Source organism: Onychomys torridus, chromosome 19, assembly GCF_903995425.1.
Source record: "Onychomys torridus chromosome 19, mOncTor1.1, whole genome shotgun sequence".
NCBI classification, from domain to species: Eukaryota; Metazoa; Chordata; class Mammalia; order Rodentia; family Cricetidae; genus Onychomys; species Onychomys torridus.
Genome location: NC_050461.1, coordinates 61,328,201 through 61,339,696, shown reverse-complemented (window position 1 = coordinate 61,339,696; position 11,496 = coordinate 61,328,201). Strand labels below are relative to the sequence as shown.

General features: G+C 36.1%; 1 protein-coding gene across 1 annotated transcript in view; it reads right to left on the bottom strand.

Moving 5' to 3' along the window:
- Chd1 (chromodomain helicase DNA binding protein 1) overlaps positions 1-11,496 on the bottom strand; it is a 78,915-nt gene that overhangs the window by 31,078 nt on the left and 36,341 nt on the right. Inside the window, exons 13-17 of the mRNA XM_036168773.1 lie at positions 10,018-10,107; positions 8,288-8,478; positions 6,916-7,104; positions 4,228-4,390; positions 3,308-3,460 (exon numbers count right to left, since the gene is read on the bottom strand). Coding sequence (XP_036024666.1) covers positions 3,308-3,460; positions 4,228-4,390; positions 6,916-7,104; positions 8,288-8,478; positions 10,018-10,107 — 786 coding nt within the window. The remainder of the gene's footprint in view (positions 1-3,307; positions 3,461-4,227; positions 4,391-6,915; positions 7,105-8,287; positions 8,479-10,017; positions 10,108-11,496) is intronic.

Below are 11,496 nucleotides of genomic sequence, written 5' to 3'. Positions count from 1 at the left end.
CGTACACTAGAACTAACTTGCTACTCCAATCCATCCATTTTCTTTTCTGTTTTTGCAACACTGAAGAGTAAGTGCAGAGCCTCACAAGTGTATGGCGAGCACTTTATCATCTGAGCTCCATCTGCTGCTGCCCATGAGCCATGCTTACAAGTGGCACATTAAGTACCATTTTGGGAAGCAAGATGCCAAGCTCTGCTTTGCTGGCATTTACCTTTTTAACCGCTGATAACATGTAATAATCATTTTGGTACTAACTCTCCATTGATAACAAGAAAAAAATTAATATGCTGAAATTTACTCATAACCAGTGTTACAATCATTGTTGGACCATTATAATTTTCAGTACTGTCAGGAAAAAAATAGCTCTAAGGATTGGCACAAATGTAAAACATTATTCAGAGATAATGACTGCTTAAGAAATGAAAAGCTGGGTTGGAGAATTAGCTCAGTAGCAGAGAAAGCCCTGGGTTCAGTCCTCAGCTGGGGGGAATGGAGTTAGGGGGGAGTCTAAAGAAATTCTCCTTAAAATCAAGATGAATAACCAAGTAAACCAGCAACAAAACCAACAACAAAAAATTAAGACTATCTATGACAGTAAAGACAAAAATTTGTTAAGATATTATAATACAAAATACATACAAAAATGTTTTAGGTTTCTGGGAGTGTGGCTCTGTGGAAGTGCACTTTCCTAGTATGTACAAGACACTGACTTTGACCCCAGTGTCACAAAGCGCAAACACAGTAGCAGTACATTTTTTGGTTGCTTGATAAGCTTTACTTTTTGAGGGTTTAATCTGTTAAACAAAAACCAATCAAACTGAAATCTAGGGTATGACTTAGTTAAGTTTCAAACAGAGTAGAGGTAAGAAGAAGTTTGGTGTTTTGTTTGCTTGTTTGTTTGTCCCTGGCTGACCTTAAACTCACATCTATCTGACTGCCTCTGCCTCCCTAGTACTGAAATTAAAGGTGTGCAATAACATGCCCAGCAAAACAGGTCCTTTCAAAACAGAGTTTTCAACCATATTTAATTTTACATATATTCCATTCCTCCACTCCTATAGTCTCTGCTTCTCACACTGACAACTTACTATCTGCTTCCTTCCATTTGTTACCAAAGCTACTGAGCACTCAGATTCTACTTTCCCACCTCCTGGCACTGAGCCCTGTAGCACTGCCTTTTTGTTCCCAGACCTCAGCACTTTCCTGATGTTAGACTTTCTTGGAAAATGAAAAGATAATGTATGTTAAAGCTACAATTTTTAAAGATTACTTTTATTTTTAGTTGTGTGTGAGTGTGTAGGTCTGTGTGCCAGAAGATGCTAAATCAGTGGGGGCTTCCTGTGGTGAGGAGTCGCTTGTCTGTGTGCTAGCACCAACTCAGGTCTTCCGGGAGCAGCAAGTGCTCTGAACTGTTGAGCACTCTCCAGCCCCCAGCACTGATTTTTGAAGATGCCTGGGACCACTGGAGCATCTTAGGATGCTGAAGTGGGAGGATCTTGCTCAAGGCCAAAGAAAAAAAGTAGAAAGCATGGTGGTCATGTAGCTAGCACGCACAAGGCCCTGGGTTCATTCCACAGCACCACATAAAACAAGCATGACTGCACATGCCTAGTGCTTGAGGGAGACACAAGCAATGTCATTCACGACCACACAGTGAGTGCAAGGCAAGCCTGAATACAGAACAAGAGGATTATGAGAACTTTACTAATGTTTTTATATTATAAATGTAACTTTAACTCTTAAAAACTGTTTCACTTTTACTTTTTACTATGTATATGTATACATGCAGGAAATTCCCTCAGAGGCAGAGAGGGTGTGGAATCCCACAAGGCTGGAGATACAACTTATTGTGAACCACCCAAAATGAGTACTAAGAACTGAACTTGGGTCCTCTGAAAGAGCAGGAGGTGTCCTCATTGGCTTCTGTTTTTCTATCTCTCCAGCCCCCAGAAAAACATTTCAGGAACTGATTCTCAGTGGTTTTGTGAGAAGTGGTCTAAACCTTCTCCCAAATGAAGAGATCCAAACCTGAAATAAGAATCACATTTCTTTTCTATTAAAATAAAAATTACAATTTGTAAAACTTAGAACGCTTATGTATCATTTATTTTGACATGGCTTAAAAAATTAAAAAATATTTCCAGCCAGGCAGTGGTGGCACATGCCTTTAAATCCCAGCACTCAGGAGGCAGAGGCAGGCAGATCTCTGTGATCCAGGACAGACACCAAAACTACACAAAGAAACCTTATCTCAAAAAAAACAAACAAACAAAACAAACAAAAACAAAAACAAAATTTCCATCTGGGAAGTAATCTAGGAATGAGAGGAAATCTGGGCAGAGGACTGGAGGAGCTTTTAGATGAATTTCTGTACATTTTCCCACTTGGTACAGCACGAAACAGTTGTTTAATTACAAATGGTGGTACTGTTGTTCCCCTTAAATTACTACTTTTTTTATGCACTAATATCTCCCAGTAACTGTCTTTCACAACACATAACAGATGTAGTATTTCCACTTTAAAATTGGTAACATACCACAGCATAAGCTTCAACAGCACATAGACTGTGTACATGTTACCATTTGATTCTTCTGCCTACATTAAATATATACCACTTAGTAGCTGTGTATACTGAACATCTGCTATATTAGTGGTACTATTCCAAGTAGTAAGATGACTTGGTAGGTACAGGTGTTTGCAAAGCAAGCCTGGGGCCTGAGTCCAACCACTGAAGCCCACATGAATGTGGAAGAAGAAATGAATCTGGCCTCCATGAGAGCACCCCTGAGCACACATTCAAACACAATTGATGAAATCATTAGAGATAAAGTACTGAAAACAGGACCTGACTGTAATATTAAAACACTCATCAATGTAGGCTTTAATTCCACTGAATAAATGTCAACATGAATTCTAAGCAGACATACAGGATGTAAGCCTACTTTGATCTGATCCCTTCTCTAGTTTTATTCAGCAAACTATGGATCAGACTAACCACAAGTACACAGATCATCAGAACCTGCACCATCCTGGCAGTGTATCCAAGGATGGCTTCTCCTTCCTCAGACTTCATGTTAATTCACAAAGCTTCTTAACCTAGAAACACTGCCTCAGTCCAGCTTTTAACAATATACAACATAAGACAGAATTAAAATAAAAATTAGTGAAAAAAATGAAACTCTTAAAGAACAGTGGCAAAGTAGATATGTTTAAGAGAAATATAATTTATATGCAAAATAATCTCCAAAGTAATTCTACAAAATAAGCTCAAGAACATGACAAAACTTAAAGACAATGAAATGCTTACTTGAAAGGGGAATTGACGATACTTCAAATATTCTGCAAGTATATCTAACATCCGCACCATCTGAGAAAAAATGAGTACTCGGTTGCCTCTTTCTCTTAGGCGAATTAACAGCTTGTCTAGAAGAATTAATTTTCCGCTACTACGGATTAAGTGCTAAAGAAACAATAAATTAAAACTATTACAACATGTGATAAAGAAATAAACAGTATAGTGCTCCACCTAACCATGTACTTAATAATGTAGTTCCTCCAATTATTTCCAATTGAGAACTTAAGTTTTTCAAAATGCTGAAGAGAAACTTAGTTTAGCTCTCAAAAATTTCTAGGACTTTTCCCATTTTACTCTATTACATAATTAAAACCAACCTAGCCATGCAGCACTACACTTTTATTGTTCAGCAGGAAAATGGTACTGCCTTGTTCTATTTGCTGGCACTTCACTATTTCTCCAAATATTAACAAAACAAGCATACATTAAAAAAAAAAAAAGAAGCAATTAAACAAACAATACTTTAAAGAGCAAGCAAACATATTCTTTTTAATTCAAGGATTCTCACCCCTCAATGCACTATTGTGAATTACAAACGTCTTCCAACAGTCATGGATGGGTAGGATCTATGGAGATGAGCCCTCCTTTAGAGTACCATCTGCAGTCCTACTTAGCCACATCAGTCCAGGACATACTAAATGATTTTTGTCTGATAAATCACTACAACCCACTGGCTTGGAAGACTATGCTTAGAAAGCATAACTTTAAAGCTTTCATAAATATAAAAATAACCAAGACTATTATTTAAAAGAAACATTAGTCAAAGAGAACTTCTGATGAATACATTAAATCACTGTGCCATTTTAAGCTAAAACTGAAATAAATATTCTTAGAATTCTGCTTTACCAAAAGTAATAGTTAAAAATTCTTACTTGCAAGGCCTCCTGTTTATTATAGAACTCGTTATTATCTGGTGGTTTAATGAGGTAGCAATGGTTACAACATTTCTTTAGCTCCATCATAATGTTCAAAAAGCCTGAGGTACTGCCCTTGGAACCTTTGCTGAGGGCTTTGTAATTCCTAGTTAAAATCCATCTTCAAAAACAAAAGTCACACAAACAATGTTCAGCAGATCACCGAGACAAATTCTGAAAGCTTAAAAAACAACACTAGAACCAAATCAAAACTTCACCATTCTGACGCCCGTGATTAGATACAGGATGGACTGAACCTCATGTAAAAGACTTAAAAAACAAAACAAAACAAAACAAAAAAACACATAACTTGTCTGATCCATAAACTACACACAAAGGCTTTACATAGTAAACACATTAATTCTTTTTTCTTGAGTTTTCTGGAGCAGTGAATGGTCCACTGTATCAATCTTCTTACAAATTTCATTTCATCTGACAAGTTTTTAGAACTACATCTTTTCATTTTGTCATACTGCCCTCTCTAAATGGTAATTATGTAATGCACATGCAACTTAGGGGGAAATACTTCAAACTACATACAATGCTCACCAAAACCTACTTTAGTTACCTATTATTAACTTCCTTTCTTGTAAATTTAGCTTTCAAAGAGACTTCAAGCCCCTAAATATCTAGATATTCTTTTATTATCTTTCTTTTCTACTGGTTACTCAGCATTTGCCTGAACTTATGAAGCAAAGAAGAGTCCATGTGCAAAGCTTGATTCTGTAAGAGGTCTTAAAGGCTCAAAACTTACTTTACTATATTTACAAGTTCCCCTGTGCTTTTCTGGAGAAGATACTCTAAAACTTTTTTTTGTTTTGTTTTGTTTTTCGAGACAGGGTTTCTCTGTGTAGCTTTGCGCCTTTCCTGGAACTCACTGGGTAGCCCAGGCTGGCCTCGAACTCACAGAGATCCACCTGCCTCTGTCTCCTGAGTGCTGGGATTAAAGGCGTGCGTCGCCACCACCCGGCTAAGATACTCTAAAACTTTTTACAGAAATTTGTGGCAATCTTTCACCTAGGTTCAAGGCTAATTCAGGCATCTGATAGAACTGTCTTCACCACCACACCACCACCCCAGCAGGAGGCACATATAAAATTTACAACCATATTTTATTACTATAATAACAAGAAACTACCCAGAAGATGAATAAGTTTATAATAAACAATGGGTACTGAAAGAATTACAGGGGTTATATATCTTTCTCCTTTTAACTTCTACAAATTCACTTTTTAAATTTTCCCATTTTTTCCAAACACAACAACAACCACAAACAATACTTAATAAGAATATTACCTTTTCCATTACAAAGTATTCCCTCCATAAACAAACACCCAAATCTAAACAAGCACCTCTACAGGAAATAAAGGAAATATTTTTAAACATTCCAGAAGTATATACTATGCTAAATCCACACTGTACAAAAGCTTACCCAGAAACCTGTTTTCCTCAATCAAAGGAATTTAAGGGGGAAAAAAAAGAGAGAGAGAGAGAGGAAGGAGAGCCCACAAATGCAGCACTGAACTGCCACAGAAAGATAATATTCATTTCTGAATGAAGCACAATTTACAGTCTGAAGTAACACAGGAAAATCTGATTGAACACTGACATCAAAAACTTTTAAAATTTTCAAGTGGGGTAATACTATTTTAAAAAATTATTAGAGACATAAAAAAATATGGCTAAAAAAACCTACCTCTGACATGTGTGAAAAGAACAAGTAATTGGAGAAACAGAAGAAACCAGAGTGCTAATTAACTCAAACTAAGTTGTAGGTACCTGGGAGTACTTCTCAATATAGGTCATGCGCAATAGCCCAGGCTTGCCTGGGACTCTCTACGTACCTGGATGGACATGCAATATCAATCTGACTCTGATAACCTCCCACGTCTGATCAGTGTGCACCATAACACCTTCAATAAAGCCACTTTTAAGGGCATGATATATACAAATTCTCACCATAAAAATTTTAACTGTTAAAGATTCCCAATAGTCGCAATACTTCCTTGTACAATTAAATATTTGAATAGATGTTAGGACATATTTTTGTTTTTATTCTTTGAAAAGTCACTAAATAAATTTGACAAAGAACTTACACAAAACATGACTTGTTCATGTTCTTCAAAACAGAGAGGTTAAAATTTTGTCTCATTTCTGTCCATTGTCTCAATTACTGAACACACTGGGCTTGTTGAAAGGTAAAAAAGTATGCAACCTGAGAAAGCACACCATGATGTGTTAAAAACACAACCTGGGGGCTGGAGAGACGGCTCAGTGGTTAAGAACACTTGCTGCCCTTGCAGAGGACCTGAGTTCAGTTCCCAGTACCCACACAGCACTTCACAACTCTCTGTGACTCAAGTTCCAGAGCACCCTATGCACCTACTCTGGCCTCTGTAGGCCCCAAGATGTAAATGATACACATACATACATGCAAGCAAAGACTCAGATACATAAAAATAAATCTTCTAAGACAATGTTTTAATCTTGGACCCAGCATTAAAGCTACCTACTAATTAACCATTATTCTAATTATTCTGAAATTGTCTGAGTTGCTACTACCCTAAGACCCTGGCTGTGAGGGAGTGGGACACCATAAGGACAAAGACAGGTGACTCTGAATTAAATGTTCTGTATTCAGCTTACTTGTAATATTGTTTCTGTAAAGCGCTCATTTCCATTCTTAAAATCTGCTCAACTTTGGCCGGAAGAGATTTTTCCACATCTTTCTTAACTCTGCGTAACAGAAATGGCTCAAGCTCCTTGTGGAGGCTTGCATAACCATATTCTCTGCCTTTGCCATGTTCTTCTTCAAAATCTTCCCAAGAAGAGAACCTAAAAAGTTTAAAGAACAGGTACTGAAAATTAGCAAAATTGTGTATTAGAGCTAAAATTAGTCACCTCTAAAAGTTTCCCACCCAAGAAGTCCCTCTATATATGCACACACAAATATAAATATTTATGTGAGTATGTATGTATACATATGCAGATATGAGTGAGTATGTATGATCCAACCTGAGATACAGAGTGCCTTCAAGGCTAGCCTGAGCAACTTAGGGAGTCCCTAGCTCAAAACAAAAAGCAAAACAAGGGCTGGAGATAAAGCTCATATAGACTGCTTCCACAGCATGTGTGATGTATGAGGCTCATCTTGCAGAATTCCACCAAAAAGATGAAATGAATAAATAATTTATATCTTACATATATATTCATATATACATACATATGAATAAAGTTGTAATTACTATTCTTGAATTAAATTCAAGGACACAAATAGTTGTCACTAAAATATTTCTCAAAAATACCATGTAAAGTTCAAGACATACTGAGAAAAGAATGTGTATGTGACCTGTGACAAGTTATTTAACCTTTTCTGGTCCAGTTTTCATTTACAAAGTAAGATTCCCAGCACACTCTGTGGGTGTAACTGATATTATTAAATATAAAGAATAGTATTATTCTAGTTTTCCAAGCAAGGTATATTTTGCACATGTGCAAACTCAATTAAAAGTTAATTGGGCTAAAGAGATGACACGGCAGGTCAGAGAATTTGCTGGTTCTTCATGGGAACTGGGTTCCATTCCCAGAGCCCAAATGGCAGCTCATTCCAGTTCTGTAACTCTACTTCCAGGAAAAAAATCAAGCCCTCTTCTGGCTTCCTTGGGCACTGAATGCACATGGTATACATATATATATATATGTGTGTGTGTGTGTGTGTGTATACACACACACATATATATATGTATACACACACACACACATACACACACACACACACACACATATATATATACAGACAAAACACTCAAACACATAACATCTTTTTAGTGTATACACTGCAATTTATGTCTAAGAATTTAAAAATTCAAATTACAAGTCCAAAAATTATTCCACCCCATTTTTTTTCAATTTTAATGATCTGTGACCCATCATCATTTAAATCATTAACCTGATGACCTAAATTTTTTCCCAACTGAATCTAAGCATATAAAACTATGTATATCCCAGGTTGTCTTACTTTTCTGGCATAATGAAATGTAGCAATGACCAGAGCTCTTTCAGGGAGTTTTGTAGAGGAGTTCCAGTGATAAGGAGGCGATGATTAGATTTAAAATCAATTAAAGTTTTATACAGAAGGGAATCATCATTTTTTAATCGATGTGCTTCATCAACACCTATAAATGCCCAATTTAGACCACCAAGGAATGCCTTAAAATGAACAAAAGAATAGTTAATATATTTAGAGAAATAAGAATTCAAACTTAACTTTCTCATTTGATTTGAACTCAAGATTACTAAACAAGGCAAATTAAAATTAGAAACTAAACCTGGCTGTGGTGACACACGCCTTTAATCCAACCTGTGAGGTTGAGGCCAGCCTGGTCTACAGAGTTCCAGGACAGACAGGGCTGTTACACAGAGAAAGCCTGTCTCGAAAAAACCAAAAAATAAATAAGAAAGTGCATAAATAAAATTAGAAATTATCATTTAAATATTTCTGTTGTGTTGTAGAACATGTCTTTAATCTTAGCACTCAGGAGGCAGAGGCAGGCGGATCTCTGAGTGAGTTCCAGGACAGCCAGGGCTATACAAGAGAAACCGTCTCTTAAAAAACCTAAATGAATGGATGGATGGATGAATGAATGAATGTTTCAAGACTTAACTATAATCCTCAGATCAAGTAACTTACCATTCAAAATAAAATTTCCTCATGACTAACTTAACCAATAGAAAACGGAGACTATCAGTCTGTATTAGCTTGTACATGAGCAAAAAGGAAGGAAGCTGATACTATCACCTCAAATTTTATTCACAATTTTTAGCCTAAGTCCAACAAAGGTCTCTATAAATGCCAACTTCAAACAGTGTCATGGTCCAGTGAGTGTAATTAATCATATGACTTCTATAAACAGCAGCTTTCTAATACATGAATTTAGGTCTCTTGAGACTTGAAACAGAGACAAGCCTGATTCTGCTATTAAAAGCTGTGTTTAGACAAGTTCGTGATACTCTTTGAGAACTGACTTTTCAATAAAGTAGAAATAGCAAATACAAACAGGCAAGAATTAAATGAGACAACAGTTATAAAGATTTGATGTAAGTTTTACTAACACTGTTAGGTAATGTCCTGATTAACATGATACAATCTAGAGTCATCTGAGGAAGTGTTTGGATCAGACTGGCCTATTGGCTTGCCTTGGCTGCTAATTACTACAGGAGTGCTCAGGCCACCATAGGTGGCACCATCTCTAGGTAGGTGATCCTGCGCTGTGTATGAACTTGAGAGCAAGCCAGCAAATGGACTTTGCCATGCTTTCACCCAAGCGTCTCTGCATGAACTTCTGCCCTGATTTCCTTTAGGATGACTGTGATGACATAAGGTAATGGACATTGTCATTGGTCAGTGTTTTATCACAGTACAAAGTCACAGAAATGAAACTACACTAACAAATTCCACCTAAGTAAGAATTGATAAACTTTTTCTAAAAATAAGACATAAGAAATATTTTAGACTTTGAAGACCAATGTGCGTGGTTACATCATTTCAATACAACCCTTTAAGGAACTCCTCTAAAATCTTCTTAAAATATAAAATTCATTCTCAGCTCAATGGCCATTTAAAAATTAGAATCCCCAAGGTTACAGTTTGCAGACTTATTCTATGACTTAAATATCCTTTCATTCTGACAACACATGATACAGAAAAACTGACACTAAACAGAAAACACTAACATAAGTAATACATACCTTATCCTTCAATAAAATTTCATAAGTTGTTAAAAGTATATTAAATTTTAACCGTTTGGTCTGGGGATGCATCCATTCATGAGTTCTTATCTATTATGAAATTTTAAGGACAAATATAAGAGAGCCACCAAGTAAATTATATTTCTACTTAAATATCTAAAATGAATTAAAATCATTTAAAATATACACACAAAAAGATAAAAGTTAGCAACTCTTTATAAAATCCAACATTAGGTATGCTGAACTAAAACCTTTTATTAAAAGAAGGGAGCAAACCTAATTTTTTTACATTCCTTTCACTAAAGTAAAGTTCCCCACATTTGGAGAAACTTAGTAACTGTTGTGAAATATTTTAAGATGTATTACATTTGTTTATGCTGTAGAATACTTGTTCTAATGATGCAAAGGTGTGTTGCATTCTTTTATGTTACATTTGTTTAATTCTGTAAAGCTGTGTTACTTTGCCTGTCTAAAACACCTGATGGTCTAATAAAGAGCTGAACAGCCAATAGTGAGGATCGGCAGAGCTGGCAGACAGAGACAAAATAGGAGGAGAAATCTAGGAAGAAAAGATACAGAGCAGGATAAGGAGGAGGACTCCAGGGGCTAGCCACCCAGCTACACAGCAAGCCACGGAATAAGAAGTATAGAAAGGTATACAGAAATAGAGGAAGGTAAACGCCCAGAGGCAAAAGATAGACAGGATAATTTAAGAAAAGCTGGCTAGAAACAAGCCAAGCTAAGGCTGGGCATTTATAAGTAAGAAAAAGTCTCTGTGTGTAATTTATTTGGAGCTGAGTGGCGCCCCCCTCCTCAAAAGAGTCAAAGAGCAAAGAGTAAAAAACAACCAACTACAAGTAACATTTATGGATGAAATATAGCATCTAAGGTTTACCTCACATAACTGCAAAGAGAATAATATATAGAAGTACAGATGGAAAACAGATAAGCAACCAGTTAAAATGGTAAACCTTGAGAGGGGTATATATGAATATTCACTACACTCTGCAAACTATTCATGAATATTTGAAATTTTCAACAAAAGAAAAATATAATCCATATATATTCATAATATGTCCATGTGTGATTGTGCTTGGATATGTGTGTGTGGCACATGTCTATAATGCTAGTTCACGAGAAGCTGAGACAAAAGGATTCTAAATTCAAAGCTAGCCTGGGCAAAAAAAAGGTATAGGGGTATTTGTGTGTGTGTGTGTGTGTGTGTGTGTGTGTGTGTGTGTGTGTGTGTGTTTGTTTATATATATAGCATACATGTAAACATACATATATATCATATATATATACATATAGCACATATAACATATATATATATATCCAACTATACTTGAACCAGGTATGATTTTCAAATTTATTATATTTATTTATTGTGTTTTTGTATATCTGTATGTATGCAGCAAGTGGTCAGAGGACAATTTAAGGGAGTCAGCTTTCTCCTTTTCCCCTGTGAGTGCCAGGAAT